Source organism: Chelonoidis abingdonii, chromosome 4, assembly GCF_003597395.2.
Source record: "Chelonoidis abingdonii isolate Lonesome George chromosome 4, CheloAbing_2.0, whole genome shotgun sequence".
Classification (NCBI taxonomy): Eukaryota; Metazoa; Chordata; order Testudines; family Testudinidae; genus Chelonoidis; species Chelonoidis abingdonii.
This window is the reverse complement of record NC_133772.1, coordinates 62,499,983-62,517,351: the sequence shown is the minus strand read 5'-3', so window position 1 is coordinate 62,517,351 and position 17,369 is coordinate 62,499,983. Positions and strand designations below refer to the sequence as shown.

Genomic DNA, 17,369 nt, shown 5'->3' with positions numbered 1-17,369 from the left:
TGTGAGCTGGCAGGTGTATACACCCTTATTTGTGCATACTTTTAGCCTGCATTGAGACTAGACCATTTCAGAGAAATTAAACTCTGGTGATTAAAAAAAAGCCTATGGCTGCCTTAGGGGGAAAAAAATCAACTAGAAATTACCTGTGTGTCTTTCTCCCCCTCCTAAAGTCACACACGTCCCTGAAGATCAAAAGAATTATTTTTCCAATGGAATACACATCTCCAGCTCATTTCTTCAATAAATGCCTTTGTTTTGTTTTGTAAATCAGCATACTTTTGAGACACATGCCTCTCGGTCCTTGTGATTACTCATCAACAGCTCTCCTGTTTCTGCTGCAGGGAGGTGCGTATTTTCAGTGTCTCTTTTCTAAATATGTTCACCAAGTTACATATGCTCAGGCATATTCAATTATAAAATGTCTCAGTGAGCTATCAACTCTGCAGCTAAAGGGCTGAAAAAGGAAGGAGCCACACAATGTTAAGGTTATGATGTAAGCCAACTACAGCACTGAAATACAGAGTAAAAGGTGACGAATGCTTCATCCCTAGTTCACTCCACTAAGTTCTATCATAACATGGATGGCATTGGGCTTAATCTGCAGCAAGGGAGATGTAGGTCAGATATTAGGAAAATGTTTCTAACTGCAAGGTAGTTAAGTTCTGGAACAAGCTTCCAAGGGAGGTTGTGGAATCCCCATCATTGGAGGTTTTTAGAAACAGGCTGGGCAAAGACCTGTCAGGGATGCTCTACCTGATCCATCTCAGTGTGGGGGGGGGAAGGGGAAGGTGACCAGTGGGGGGGATGGGGACTGGATGAGGTGACCTTTCGAGGCCCCTTCCACCCCTACGCTTTTATGAATCTATGCTCAGACACTGTTCTGAGACTCCTGCAAGGTTTAGCACCTCAGCGCCAAATGGGATCAGCCATTAGTTTTGAGTATTTTACTATTCCCATATCAGTGACGTTTAACCCCTGGCGCTCAAGCTACAAATGACTGTTCTAGGCTCCAAGCAAGAAAAAAAATGGTTCTGACTAGAAGGCTGTGAATGGTGACAGGGAAATGTGTTATGCAGTTATAGGGAGTAAGAAAAATAATCCTTGTGTCACGTTCACACGCGATGTTGATAATGGTGTTAACAGCATTAAGTATTGATGCAAGGTCATGATGTCAGCAAATCAGTGTCAGAACACTCTTCTATGATTATTTTGTGCCTCTCAGCAACTCTCCAGTTAAAAAGTGATTTTCCATTTCTTTAACACGGAGCGTCACTGCCCTAGGTTTTTCAGAGGTCCAACGGGCTGACTGACAAAACACTTTGGAAATATAAGTACTACGCCTAGAGTTTTCACAGAAATTCATTTTTACAGTATTAGGGATAAACCTATGCCTTAACATACACTTTGTAAAATGATATTAAAGAACCAATCTGGATATTTTTATGGTTATACAAAATGATGGATCAAGCTGCAGCTGCACCACTGTAGCACTTAGTGTAGACATTACCTATGCCGACTGGAGAGCTTCTCCCATTGACGTAGGTAATCCACCTACCCAAGAGATGCTAGCTAGGTGGACAGAAGAATTCTTCGACCTAGCACTGTCTACGCCAGTGGTCAGGTCAGCATAGCTACATCTCTCAGATGTGTGGATTTTTCATACCTCTGAGAGATGCAGTTATACTGATGCAAGTTCCTAGTATAGACAGGCCCCAAAGTGTTACCTTCTGTTTTTATTTTATATTTATTGTTTATATTTGGCACTCAGAACTTAACTAGATTTTAATAGTTGTGCTACTTTTTGTTTTCCAGACTGAGATCTTATATGCCACAGTTTAGTCTGTTTTTTCCCCTTCAAAGGACTAATTCTTACCTAAAGTATGTTGGCATTCTCAAGCAGGGCTATAATGCAGCTATTGAATCTGAACATGCATTTTTTTTTTAATTAACCTTTACTATAAATGTTGGTATAGCTTAAGGACAAACTGAGAAGAAAAATTAAAAAACAAACAAACACCACCCTAAATATTTGGTACCTACCATATAACATTCTTGCTAAAGACAAAAGCCAATATTTTTGCTTTTTGGAAGGTGGAATAGGGAAAGTTTTACTAACACTAAGTAGCAGAAGGGGCCAATATTCCTCACTGGACTATAGGTTTACAACAATTGTATTTTTTGTTCATTAAAGCGTTAAAGATAAAACTTCATGTTGTTTAAATTACAGCTTGCAGCATATGCTTAAATTCCTTAATCTTTTAGAAGCTACTCCAATTCCAGCTTCCCTATAGGCATCGGCTTGCGAGAGGCCTGCTTTAAATTTTAGGCTATAAATTCAGAGTTTATTTGCTGAACTGTCAGTTTTACTATTATTACCTGTCAGGTTCCATTCTCACATAAGCTCAAACTGCACAGATGGGGAGGGAGGGAGGGAGGGAATGAGAGAAAACCAGGTGTCTGTAGTTCTCATAAGAGCACAACATTAAAATTAGATTTAACAGATAAAACAAACCTGTAAGCTTAACGGCTTTCAACTACCAAACAGGCTTTGTTCAGAACTAAGCTGTCAAAAAACAAAAGGAGCTGCTGTTTTCCTTTCCAGATATTTCTTACTCTCTCAGAAGTAGAGACCAAGCCGGTGGTTTTGAATGATCTTTTTATTGCAGTTGCCGCCTGCCAAGTTATGATTTTGAATCAAACACATTTAAGTTGCTTACAAAGACTCTCAAATACAATCTGCTGAGGATGCACCAATCATGGAGGCTGCAACACAATTCTGAGATAAACATGACACATGGACCACAGTTTTCCTGAATACAACAGGAAACAACCCTTAGTACAAATGCAGACAACCTTTAAATAAAGAGGTGAATGCAGTGGCTTTCTGTTGCACAGGGAGCCCAACAAAACGTAAAGCAAAGCACCATGAGGTTGCTTTACAGTTCCTTTGGAACAAGCCAACCTTCCTCAATTGCAGCCTTAGAAACCAACCCTACAGTAAAATGCTCCTCACAGTCAGCACCGACAGCTTGATAAGACAGTGGCTTTTTGAGACATACAATGATAGAGTATAAACCATCAAGGGCAGGTCTACACTACAAGTTTACATCGGCACAGTTACTGTAGCCATCTGGGAAAGATGCTTTAAGCCAATGGGAAAGAGGTCTCCTGCTGACATAGCATGTCTACACAGGGGGCTAGGGTCGGTATAACTACGTCAATCAGGGTGTGGATTTTTCATATCCCCGAGCGATGTAGTTATACCGAAGTAGGTAGATAGTGTAGACCAAGCCCTAACTAAATATAACCACACAAGAATTAGCAGTTCCCCCAATACAGCTGTAACAACAGCAGATTACTATAACACACATTGAGCACACACTGAAGGGTCACACAGTAAGAGCATTCCAACACTAATGCTCTCCAGCTGAGGGTTCTGAGGAGCATTCAGCCAGCTCAATAGGTTAAAGCCCCTTGGTCACCTGTCCAAATGGTGATGCCCTGGGATAGCCCTATTTCTTCTGTAGCAGCCTGTGAGCCTTCCACTGCCTGCCTAGTCCATTTGGTGTTGTTTCCCCAGCCTGTTCCTTTCCTTCACTAACTTCTGAAACATGACAGGAAGGAGAAGTTATGCACTCACAAAAGGAGAGCTTCATGCTCAGTTTAATTTGTACTCCTCCCACCCCCTGACTGATGCTCAGCTCACAGCTGCAAGCCTGGGTGATTGTCAGAGCATCGAGCACTAACAGTTGGAGTGACTGATTGAGAGGCACAAGAGGGCAGTCTGCAGGTAGGCATAATACCAGCAGGATTGGAAGGAGGTGAAAAACTGAGGGACAAATGTAAAGAAAGACAGGAAGAGAGGGCACAAAGCATAGCATGAGGGGAAAAACAAAATCCAAGTCTTCCTCCAGTTCTGTAGTCTCCCTTCCAGCACTGAGCAAGTCTCCATCCAGCCTGTAACTGGTATTTGGCAGCTCTGTCTTATCTCTTAAAGGGCAATCAATCAGATGGCCCACAGTAATAAAAGCAGGCCCTGGTTGGCCGGCCAGCCAGCCATTTCTTCAGATCTCCCTTAACAGACCCGGGCCACATAGTCCCAGCAAAATCCATCAGGCCAAGGTGGCCAACAGATCAGAAATCTCATAAGCACGATTTTGGTAATGTTATTGATAAATGTATTCCCAGTCACTGGCCAAACTCTTCCCTCACACACATTTTGTTTGTGTTGTTTCCTTTAAGAGGGAAGAAATTCATGGCTTTGTTTCGAACTAAGCTGTCAAAAAACACAAGGAGCTGCTGTTTTCCGTTCCAGGTAGTGTTTTCAATCACACTACTTCCTCCTCATTCTTCAGTTTACATGGTTATGGAAATGTAACAGTATTATACTAACAGGGAAAGTTAAATGTTGATATTAATAGAAGGCAATCACTACTGAGAGTACACTTGTTAAACTACTTTTGGTCAATTGCAATCAGTAATGAACTTTGCTCCTTTCAAGTGCTACTTCAAAAACCACAAGGAAAAATAACTCAAACAAATCTGGAGTAGATTTTAGATTTTCAAAAAGAGAAGTACTGTTAAGCCTGGATACAATGGAAATTCTGTTAGAATGTAGGACAACGAAATCCACTGTGTTAAGAAAAAGCACTTTTAAAAAATACTCTAATAAAATAACTTCACAAGTACCATTTGCTCACTACATCTAGCAGCTATCTCAAGTACTAAGGGACACAAATACATGGATTTGCTCCACTCAAAGCGTGGAGGTTTCAGCAAATATCCAAGTGTTTCATAAACTATTTTATTCAATAGATATGTTTGGTTTGTCACGTGTTTTTCCCATATGTATGATCTCTGAATAACACCATCTTACACATTTAAAATTTGCTGCAAGTTATCTCTATATGTTGGCGTTGTGTTTGGTGTTAATCTTTCACCTACATACCTTGTAAATAGAACCATAAAACAATTGATAGGCCAGTTGGAATGACTATTGCTGAAATGTGAGGTGAACAGAATCAGTTCACCTCACAGTCAGTTTAAAAAAAAAAAAAAGATGCTGGCGCATTCAGTTTCTAAAACACTTACTCGCTGATTCTTAGCTCAAACATTTAGAATGTAATTCAAGTAAACCCAATTAGTAGATAAGGTACAAAATTTGAAGGGATTCCTGAAGCTAAAAAACACCTCAGAACTCACATTCAAGTGAAACCAGCTCTGAAGGTACACACCGTATGGAAAAACAAGTCTCTCCTCACTCAACAATTCTGTGAAGTCCATGAAGGAGTACATTTAAACAGCTGCATATTAAACGATCATTTATTTCCTTTAGCGCACAGCTCAAAAGAGCACTCAAACATTTACTATTCTTAACAAATGCAGAGGTGAAGAAGCAAATTCAGTGTATCTTAACTTGTATTTCTTTTGCAGGTTAAAAAGTATAAACATGCTGAATATTCTCTGTTCCCCACCACCTTGCTTATAGACCTGTAGCACAATTCCAGTTTAATATTCATTTACACTTATGAGCAGATCATTTTTAACCCTTCAGTAACAGTGGAGAAACAACAGAATAGAATGAAAACTTCAGGGGGAAAAATCTCCCCAGATTAGTTAGTTAAAAAAAAAAAAAAAAAAAAAAAGGACTGCATCAAACAGTGACGCTAATTACCTTAAAATAATTATCGGTACTCACTGATATATCCCTTAAATCCACCATTCTTTTTATCCATCTGATGATCCCAAGAGATAAAGCAGTAATTTTGTATTCAAAGGTCTTTGATCCAGAATCATTACAGTAAAATTAGCACTACAACTAGTAAAACACCAGTTTTACTCCTGCATTTTCAGATCTTCATTTTCAAGATGTTCCCTCTTAAACTGTCAAGTCCAGTGAAGTCTACTAAAAGACACTTGCGAGTAGCAGCATGCATTTTGTCAGAGTAGACAAATTAACCACAACCTAGCTCTATTACCCACAGCAAGAACACTATTAGCCTTTTTTTATGAAGAGCATCCATTAAGCTAGAATGATTCACTGCAAACAGGGTATCCCATTTTATCAGTTTAGCCATCTCCCTCGCAAGCAGTTCCAAATTGGTAGCAGTTTAGGTTACACTGATTTTGTATCTCTGCAGTTCATCCTCACATATGGATGCACGAGGGTTTTATTCCTCCCAACCTAATCAAAAAATTAATTTATAAAGATAATTTACAAAATAATGCACTAGTCTAGTCTTGTGTCACAGCAACTTGAGCCAGGCCTCCACTAGAACTGCTGTGCCACTATAGCCTTATTATAATGAATGGCACAGTGTTCCTACTACACTTGTGTAAGTATAGCTTATTCCAGTCCGGAGCAAAATAAGCTACTGCTAAAGGTATAGTTTTGATGGTGTAACCGCATCTACACTAAGGGATTTTGCCAGCACAGTTATATTCGTCAGGAATCATACTTCATCATCCCTTAACCAACCTACCTATGCCAGCAGAAGTTTGTTGTATAGACCCAAGACAGTGAAAATATTGTGTGTGCATGTCCGTATATATGTGTGTGTAAATTATATGTACAGTGAGCAAAACAATCTTTAATAACTAAAACAGACTGTATTAAACTTCACCTCTTAAAAATGTTTTAATGCAAACAAATCTACTCTTCTTAATAAAAAAGCGAATGAAATTGACAACTGGGCATGGCAGCAGAGACTACAGTATGATTACATAGTAATACAAGGAACATTTCTACTTTGGCTTGCTTAGGTCACCATTGCAGTGAATGATGAGTAATGACATTGTAGTCACTACATGAGAGGTTGTTTCCTATCACTGATATTTTGGAATTTAAGTTTTTGATTTAAAAGATGTATTTTCATTCCAGATGGAGGAGCCAAGAGGAGATGGGGATTCATTTACTTCAGAAAGCAATTTATTGGGCTTCCTCTATTACGTTGGATATTTAAACATAAAACACCCCCACCACACATTTCCCTACTCAATCTTCCTGCTGCTTGTACCTGACAAGTCATAATTCTCTGTTTATGATGCAACATTTTTACATTGCTGGTCTTTTAAAGCACATTTTTGGGGACAGATTCTGTCACCTTATGTCCATGAGTCATTGGGACAACCTGGAATAAGGTACTATCCAATGTGAGTAAGATAGTGGAATGTGTCACTTCAACAGGAAGTAAGCCAGGAAATGATGGCATTTAAAAAAGTGATTTAAGTTTAAAGAAACACATATTTGAATTTTTTTTCACACTTCTCACTAACTTAATATGTAAAAATGTTAGAGAGACAATCAGCAAAAATCTTTTATGAGCTATATAGCACATTGCAATGCTTTCAGCTACTATAGAATACTATACTTATGCACATATATAGAGGGGAAGGCCACAGAAGGAGTCTATTACGGCCAGAAGAATAACAGTTGTTCCTGTATTGCAGTTATGCAAAGTCATCAGTACAATGCACTTCTTTCTCTAATAGCTACTGGCTAAGATTTTCAGAGCTGACTCATGGATTTAGACACCCAAATTCCATTAAAATGAATGAGAACTAAGTGTTCAAATACTTTAGGCAGCTTTGAGAATCTCAGCCACAGTGTTTATAGAGTTGAAAGTTAGGATGTTGAGGGAAAGATGGTAGAACCAGAAAGCAGAAGGAGTGAGGTTGCAGGGACTGTGAGCTGCATATGCAGACAGTTCTTTACCTGTAACTTAAGGACAAATGGTGTTCTAGTACAAGAGTAGTTCTGTTAACACAACTTGAACATGCCTCTTGTCCCTCCACTTAGCACACCCGAACTCTTCCACTACAAATAACTCCATGCAATACAATGAAGCAGGAGCTTCTACTTAATGCTTCTTTAAAAATACTGAAATATTTGAGAAGAACTTTAATGTTCTGCTCACAACATTAAAGATGGCCAGTTTAATTTTCCTCAGGAAAATGATCTGTTACCGTTATCTGGGGTTTTTAGAATAGGTTGGAGTTAAGCAAAGTCTGGGTTTCTATTCCGTGCTGGCCTACTGAGCCAAACCCTTCACCTCACTTCTGTGTGGAATAATGGGGTAATACAACTTTATAAAACATTATAAAGTCTTTGGATAAAAAGATTACTCTATTTTGCACACATAAATGAGGCATATCATGGTTCATTATATAGTTTTAGAATGTCAGGGTTCCAACACAGTCAAGGGACCTGAGGAGAAATCCTCTTCTATGACTCCAACCCAGGAAGAGAGTTGGTAAAAGTTGCTTTAGATTTTGGACTAGCTGGCCTTTGGCATAAATCAGAGTAGGTCATGGGTTGCTCTAATCTCCAGCAGCATCCCATGGACTCCCTACAATTTGTATTACAGCCCCCAAATCAGCAAGTGCTATAGAGATACCCACCCTCCTGTCCCAACATGCCTCTGATGCTTTGGCTTGTAAGGTGGGCATGTAGGGCTGCCTACGGTGGCTCTGTGCAGGCCTCACACCAGGCAATTCTCCATTGGTCCCCAACAGCCACTGTAAGCTGCTGGAGCTGTGCATATGGGTCAGAGTAGAAGAGAGGCTCTCCTTAGGTTTCTATCTCTGGGACCTCCACTGACTCCTTTTGTGACATTGGGCAAGTCTAACTTCTCTGCATCTGTCAAGGTTCCCTCCCCACTCTGAACTTTAGGGTATAAATGTGGGGACCCGCATGAAAGACCCCCTAAGCTTATTTTTACCAGCTTAGGTTAACAGTACACTGCCACCACCAAGCGAGTTAACTAAATATTTAGGGAAAGCCACTTGGAACTCTGCCTTTCCCCAAATATCTCCCAAGTCTCTAACCCCCCTTTTCTGGGTAGGCTTGAGAATGATTTCCCCTCAAGCCCCTACACCCCATTTCCTGGGTAGACTTGAGAATAATCCTCCCCAAGCCCTTACACCCCCTTTCCCTGGGAAGGCTCGAGAATGTCCCCTCACCACTTAGTCCTGGTGAACACAGATCCAAACCCTTGCATCTTAAAACAATGAAAAATCAATCAGGCTCTTACAAGAAGAATTTTAATTAAAGAAAAAAGGTTTAAGTACCTCTGTGAGATTAGAATGAAAGAATCTTACATACAAACAGATTCAAAACACAGAGGGTTTCCCTCTGGGCAAAACTTTAAAGTTACACAAAGAACCCAAATGTATCCTCCTCCTTATCTGCAAAAGAACTCACAAACAAGAAAATAAAAGTAATCTAACCATTCTTCTCTAAATACTCACTACCCTATAGGAGCAGGATGGCTCCTTCTTTCTCTGTCTCCGGCAAAAGCCCACACAGTCCACAAACAAAAGACTTTTTCCCCCTTCCAGATTTTTAAAGTATCTTGGTCCTTCTGGTCAGGTGTCAGCTAGGTTATGTGAGCTTCTTAACCCTTCACAGGTTAAAGAGGAATTAACCCTTAGCTGTACGTTTATGACAGTGCTGGACCACACTGGCTGTGATTTCTTTCTAGAATTTTAGGAGAAAACAGAATTAATAAGACATATGCACCTTTATATATACTACTGATTATCTTGTCCCCTTATTGGTCCTTCTGGTCAGGTGTCAGCTAGGTTATGTGAGCTTCTTAACCCTTCACAGGTTAAAGAGGAATTAACCCTTAGCTGTACGTTTATGACAGTGCTGGACCACACTGGCTGTGATTTCTTTCTAGAATTTTAGGAGAAAACAGAATTAATAAGACATATGCACCTTTATATATACTACTGATTATCTTGTCCCCTTATTGGTCCTTCTGGTCAGGTGTCAGCTAGGTTATATGAGCTTCTTAATCCTTTCCAGGTAAAAGAGGAATTAACTCTTAGCTGTATGTTTATGACAACATCCATTTCCTAATCTCAGATGGGAACAAGGTCACATCTCTACCTGTGTAAACTACGGGTGCCAAACATTATAAGTAACAAGCATATACTATTAATATTTGGCATTAAGTTAAAAAGCAATCATACCAATTTCATTAATTGGGCTCCACATTTGCCAGGTTCTTGCTCTAGCAACACCAGATATAATTTGGATAAGAAAAATTGGTGCATTTTGTCTTGGTAGTTTCCTTGTGTGAGACGTGTCTGCTCAAAGCATCACTGCATCTTGCAATGTGAAAATACATAAATGCAGATAAAGCCTCCTGAGGTGTTGAAAAGCGGGTTTTCATTCACTGTAACCCTTCATTTTGGTAAACTGTACTTCATAAATAATGACTATATTCTAGCTTTCCTCAGGAAGAGAAACCTGGGAAAATAGCCAATATCAACAGAAAATATAGAGTTGCCATTGTGTATTCAGAACCACACTGGCTACTGTCCAGCTATCATGCAAACATTAAGAATTGCAAAGCTTCTGTAATTATTTTATTTCAAAGCAGGTACATTTACAGGAATCATGAACACATACAATGGGGCAACTGTCTATGCAGTCTGCATCTCCGTGCAACAAAACAAAGGCTATACAGTTATGCAGGACCCGCAAACCAAATGGTTATCAATATATTCTGAAATTTTAAGGGAAGAATCATTTGTGTCTTCACCAAGAAAAAATCTCCCTTAAAGCTTCCTTCACAGCAAGTTGGGGAACTGCCAAGAGACAACCCATTAATTAATGTTTAAGCTTGCAGTTTCTGAATGGAGATTATATAAATAAATAAAAGTCAGCAGCAATTTTCTAGCATGCATCATGAAAACAGTGATCTGTTGTATACAAAGATCATCCCAGCTGAGGGACCTTAGGTACTTTTTTTTATTTTTTAGGGCAAATTCCTATGTCAAAAGTCATTTTATTAATACAGAAGCACACTCCTATCAATGTTCCAACATTTTCTGACATGGAAATTATGTGCCCAATCATGCAGCCCCTACACATGAAGTGCCCCTTCGAAATCACTGTGAACTCTGAGTTGAGGGTTTGCAGGATCAATCCATAATTTATTGTTGTTTTATTATAAATGAAAACTTTAGTATCCATGAAAGAGATAGTATATCTAAGGTCCAGCACGACTTCCCTTACATGTTTTTCCACATACACATCTACCAATGCACCTGCCTCAAACTAAAACATCACCACAATGTTGATATCAAATGGCTGCCAATTGTAAGAAGTTGTGGTGTTTGTATTGTGGACAGATGTCCTCTTGGGTATGGAGTGAAACACAAATCAAAATTGAATCCATCTCTCTAGAGAAAAAAAAAGTCTGAAAAAAGTGACTGCTAACATGTCATTGTGGGGTTCCAACATTTATGCCCAATGACATCCAGATGCTTAATAAATTTACTGATAGTCCTGTAAACTCAACTTGGGATTTGAAAAGGGAAAAAAATAGGTTATTTTTTTTTTTGTTAGTGTCCTCTTCAAACTCTCCAACATTCACATCACCTACAGCTCATCTGTCCCCAATGCAGCTGCTAAGGTGACTTTCACTTCATTCATTTAATTTTAATAAACACATTATAAAGAATGACTCTGGATTAAATTTGTTCATTCACTACCATTGCCTTGGTTTTTCTTCTTTCCTTTTAAATCAGAAATTGTTATCAAAACCATCAACTGCTGGATTAAATAATCTAAGGCTTAATTAGAGGACTGTTTAATCAGAAGCGCTGTATGTACTTGAAAACAAAAATATATTCACTACAGATCAAAGGTATAGATTCCAGACCATGAGAATATTAATGGATACAATCTCTTTTGCAATACCAGCAGAATATTTATACCAAGGAAGAAGATCTTTTCACTTGATAAGGAGGACATCACCACAATGAAGCACTATTTGAAGTGTTTTCTTAGCATGAGGCATCCCTGGAGTCCTTTTAAATTCAGACAGATAACATACACTGGAGTATAATCTTCTCTAAAGTGGTTCACTTGCATGTATCAAAAAAAGACTCCATAACTGATGGGGACAGGGAATAGCACATTTTCAGTACTACTCTTGGATCCACAAAGGCTGGATGATCCATGGACCAACTCTCACCACTGGCTGTTGAGAAATGCCTATGTTTAATCTGCTATGCTCAAGATTTGCCCACAACCCCAACCACCTTTCCTGTGTGTTGAATCCAAGAAGCAGCAGAACAGCAGGGGGGGAGGTGCAGAGAGTCTGCATAACTCAATGCCACACACTTTCATGCTGTAGCCCACTGCTCTACAGCAGTGCACGCTGTAGCCAATCCTTATACTGTCTGGAGCAGTTTCTTTTGGTTTCCAGAAAAGGGGGAAAAAAGGCAGGGGCATAGCAGAGCACAGACCACAGGATCACAACTATGAAACTGCAGTGCCCAAGATCCCTGCTTATGGAGTGGTGAAGCAACTGTGCAAAACTTGTAACTGGTGCTCCACAACCAACTGCAGAGTTGGAGTTGAGAGGACCTTTGTACAGAAACCAGGACTCTGGCATGTGAAGAACAGAAAGTAGATAGGGAGAGGAGAGAAAAACCCATGCAGTATATCAAAATGAAAAACAAACATTCACCTCCTACAGAGCTGCAATTGACCATCAAGATCTGATCAAAATGCCCTCCTCCCCAACCATGAAGGACTCACACACTTCTGCACAATTCTTTAAGTTGTTTAAATACCTTACGACATGCTGGACGATCCAATGTGAATCTTCCATATCTGCAGTGTATTTACATTCTCTCTTATGGATGGGTTTATGAAATTATTCTTTTCAGAGATAACAATGCAAAATTCCTTTCTACGCTTGATTGACCTTTCTGCTCCTCTTCAAATTAACATATTAAGCCCATAAGCATTATTTTACATAAATCATTGCATTTCAATGTATTCTAGAATGCAGCAGATATGTATATAGAGTTGTGGAGTTGGGAGTGGAAGATTATATGTATATTATATATATATATATATATGGAGGAGGAACAGGAACAAAATAAAAAAAACAACACTTACAAGGATTGTAAACCACTGAGTCCTCTAATGGCCTCTTTAGGTATAGTCTTCAGCTGATTGTTCTGTAGAGTTCTGTAGAAGAATCTTAGTTAGTGAAAGATTTTCACAATAATCTTTAAGGTATCTTCTATTTGACATAAGAGATCATATTCCTTGTTAGTGGACTTTTTGTAAAAGAAAAAGCATTTTGGAATTCTCAAGACAAAATACTCAATGATAATGTTAAAATAATAGTGAAAATGTCTTATTTCAGCTCCTTATACAATCACTGCATTAATGAAACAATCTACATCAATGGGTAGAATTTCTTGAATATAATGGGCCAAAATCATCTCTGATATAAACTGCTGCAATTCCCCTTGACTTCACTGGGAGCTCCAACAATTTATACTGGGGCTCAATTTGCTCCAATAAATGGCATTTTATTATTTACCAGTGCTTGCATTTTCATGGTTGTTTCTACTGATTCCTCTATTTCTAGAAAAAATGGCACCAAAGTATAATTTATTTTAATAATTGCATTTGCATAGTGTGCTGACTATAAAGAGTTTCCGGGCACATTCACAGTATGAAACACCCCACCACACAAATCTTACTGAATAATGTCAAACAAAAATACAAAATGGTAGAGAGTCTACAATGAACTATTAGGAATCCAGCCTGTTCTCTACTGCCATATTACCCTTCCCCACTCTCTATAGCCTCCCACATTATCTTTGCCCCTCCATTTTGTTTTGTAATGGAACTGTACTGTGGGATGTACATTGTTGATTTTATAGAGAGATTTCTAAAGAAAGGTAGTGACAGGCTACATTAAGTCGTATCAGATCGTTAAGTTCTCTTATAAGACAACATTTTGGTTGTGATGAAGAATATTTTTTATCAACAGCATTTTAATGGTTGATCTGTTTGCTGTTATGAAATGGGTCAACAGACTGTTTGTGCAAGTGTAACTATGCAAGTACATTAACAGTCAACTAATATACCTAGGTTTAAACTTTGTAAGAATTAACAAAAATGTTGGGTGCCCAGTTTGAGATCATAGGCACTGACTCCATGGGGACTCCGGGCCTAGAGCACCCATAGGGAAAAAATGGAAGGTGCAGAACACCCCCCGGTAGTCCCCCACCAATCAGCAACTCCTGCGATTAGCTGTTTTGTGACATGCAGGAGGTGCTGGGGGGTGGGGGGGAGGAGAGTGACACACTCAGGGGATGGGGTGGAACAGGGCAGGAAGAGGAGGGGCAAGGCCTTGCAGGGGGAAGGGGTGGAGTGAGGACGGGGCCTGGGACAGACCCAGGGATCAAGAACTGCCGGCACATTGAAAAGTGCCAGCGCCTGCGCTTCACATACCTTAAAGGGCCTGATTTTGAGTACCTTCCCTGCATTCACCTTACAAAACCTCCTGTAGCAGTATTGCAGATAATGAGTTTCTCAGTCCTCCCTCCCGAGCCTATGCTTCTTTCCTCACTGAAGATTTTCCTTCTACCCCTCAGCGGCCTTCCCTCAGCCTCTTTGTATCCCTGCTCTATTGGGCTGGTCTTTGTGTAAATACACTCCATTACCCAAGCGCTAAAATTTCAGGACAGAGATGTGTTTGTTTTTTAAAATCTGGTTTATAACAGGAAGCTAGTTTCAGCCTTAACTATGGAGCAGCAGCTGTAGTGAATATTCTCATTTTCTGGGGACAAACAGGGCACAGCGAGAGCGGCACATTACTACTGCCTCACTTAGAAATCCTTCTACTGGTCACTCTAAGTTACAGGAGTACACAACACTGGCAGTGTTATATTCTTTCCTGAGAATGTTGGAATCGTACCCCAAAACTACCTAGGCTCTCATACTATACACATTAGTGTCTGAACACCTGATGGGATAGAAGGAAAAAAGCCTTAGTGGCTTCTGCTGAACCCTCTTAGGTCCATTGTTTCTCTCAGTTTTGGACCGCCAGAGAGGAAGGAGGAAAAAAAAAAAAAAAAGAGACACCTTGTAGCAGGGCTGTCCAGAGGATTCAGGGGGCCTGGGGCAAAGCAATTTCACGGGCCCCTTCCATAAAAAAAGTTGCAACGCTATAGAATACTATATTCTTGTGGAGGCCCCTGCAGGGCCCAGGGCAAATTGCCCCACTTGCCCCCACCCCGACAGCCCTGCCTGGTAGTTTAACAGTATTTTTCTACTACAAGACATATCTGGGAGTCAAACACTATTACTTCAGTAAATTAAATAATTACAATTTAATCCAGGTGAGAACTGTTTTTATTATTGAATGCACATCACTTTCAAGGTTAGTATGCCCAAGGGATTATGCAAACAACAACAAAGCAGTAAAGGTTTTCATGTTACTGTTCTGTCTGAACAAAAAATTCTGATTCTGTCCAGCCTATCAGTGAACATGCTGACTGTGCAAGAAGAAAGTACACAGCTAGCTGTGAAGCGCTAAAATTTGATTACTTACAGCACTTTGAGTTCTTTCAACCCAGACAAGGCCTTCGTATGGATAAAAGAAAGGTCATTGCCAGCCAGTCGTCTGGAAAAAAATTGTAATAATAATTTAGACTCTGAAAATACAGTACATTTACCACTGTCAAATAGATTAAACCATCAGTGCATCAAAGCTTGCATCAGATTATCTGCGATTCTCACATTTATCATCATTCACTCACGATTACACATTTTCAATAAACCGTAATGCATTAAATTCACTTCTCTGGGCCTAAATTTGTGATTAACCCATTTAATCATATACGTTCCTCTTACTTTTACGATAGTTATCGGATTAATGCAACACATGAAGAAGTAGCTCTCAAAAACTAGAGAGCACTCACACAGACTCTTTCCAATTTGAGATTTTCCTTTATGATAATTTAAGAATATGTTTATATTCCCACCCAGCCACCCTTGCTCAAAAAACAATAAAGCCTGATATCATCCCAAAAACATAATCCTGTAAACAAAATCACAAGGCGTCCTCATTCTTCAGCCCCGTATTTAATTAGCAATTAAAGGAGAGACTGAAAATGTAATACTAACACATCAACGGATGAGTTAAGATTCTTATGAACCTGGGTTTGAAAAATGAGTTAACTGCTGTTCCTGAGGCTTCCAGCATAGCCTAGGTGAAAAGAATACTCAGTTATCCACATGGTTTTAATCTAGCCACCAGATTCTAAAGAAACTATGCAGTTAAGCAGCAATAGTTAGTTGCTAGATGGAAGGACGTGAAAGAGGTTTGTGCTGAACCTTAAAATTCTGATGATGTTTACCACTAGATTCAGGACAATAGCCTGGGTGGGGCTAAGTCTCTCCTAGATAGTAATGCAATCCATATTAACAAACTAACATTAATAATCACTATAAGAGGTATCGAAGTTTCTTCAGAACACAAGGTGAAAAAAACCACTCAAGCAACAGAATTTCAGCTACTTATTTTTCCCCTTTTATTTTTCTTCAAACCTTTTGCCAACTGCCAGATCAGTACTTGCTGTGTGGTCTAACTTTGCTGAGCTCCTAATATTTGCAACACTAGATGTTTTATTAAGGTAAAAGATGATAAAATGCGGAACACCTGGTAATCCCTAGCTGCCAAAGAATGAGAACATTACAATGAAGGATCATTTCAGCCAAAATATTAGCTTCCTTATTTGCTTTATTATCTAAATTGAGATTTGAAGACATCAGTGTAGATTATCTAATGGAAACATACAATGGGAACATCTGTACAAAACAATTATTGTTTCTGACTCCTATCACTCACTCTTCTTAAAAAAGAGTTAACAGCAGATTAAATCATCATCTCTGTTTCAGAGACTTGTAAATTGATCCAGCATCAAGGGGAAAACACTAGCCTATTGTTTCTAGAAGGGAGATGACAGTAATAGCAACAAACCAAATCAGCCTGATTAATAGGTAGCAGGTTTAAAATTAACAAACGGAGGTACTTCTTCACATAATGCTCAGTCAACCTATAGAACTCGTTGCCATGAGATGTGACGAAGGCCAAAAGTATAACTGAGTTTCAAAAAGAATTAGATAAATTCATGGAGGATAGGTCCATCAATAGCTGCTAGTCAAGATGGTCAGGAATGCAATCCCATACTACGGCTGTCCCTAACCCTCCAACTGCCAGAAGCTGGGACTGGAGAACAGAGGACGGATCACTTGAAATCACCATGTTCTGTTCACCCCCTCTGAAGCATCTGGCACTGTTAGAGACAGTTTACTGGGCTAGGTGGACCACTGGTCTGACCCAATGTGGCTGTTCTTATGTTCTTCACTAGAGCCTCAGAGAGGTAAAAAGGTAGCAAAATTACTATTTAGTTCATCTCATCTCTGTAATCTCTCACTGTATGTAACAGATCTTCCTAGACGTTAATTTTGTCTGCTATGGAAATTTGCCTATTATTGAATGGATGTGTCAAGGTTCCTTCCCCACTCTGAACTT

At 39.4% G+C, this 17,369-nt stretch overlaps 1 protein-coding gene across 3 annotated transcripts in view; it reads right to left on the bottom strand.

The window, feature by feature from the left end:
- LGR4 (leucine rich repeat containing G protein-coupled receptor 4) overlaps positions 1 to 17,369 on the bottom strand; it is a 140,884-nt gene that overhangs the window by 33,892 nt on the left and 89,623 nt on the right. For all 3 annotated transcript variants that reach the window (XM_032770850.2, XM_032770851.2, XM_032770852.2), the window contains exons 3-4: positions 15,384 to 15,455; positions 12,929 to 13,000 (exon numbers count right to left, since the gene is read on the bottom strand). In XM_032770850.2, the coding sequence (XP_032626741.1) occupies positions 12,929 to 13,000; positions 15,384 to 15,455 (144 nt within the window). The remainder of the gene's footprint in view (positions 1 to 12,928; positions 13,001 to 15,383; positions 15,456 to 17,369) is intronic.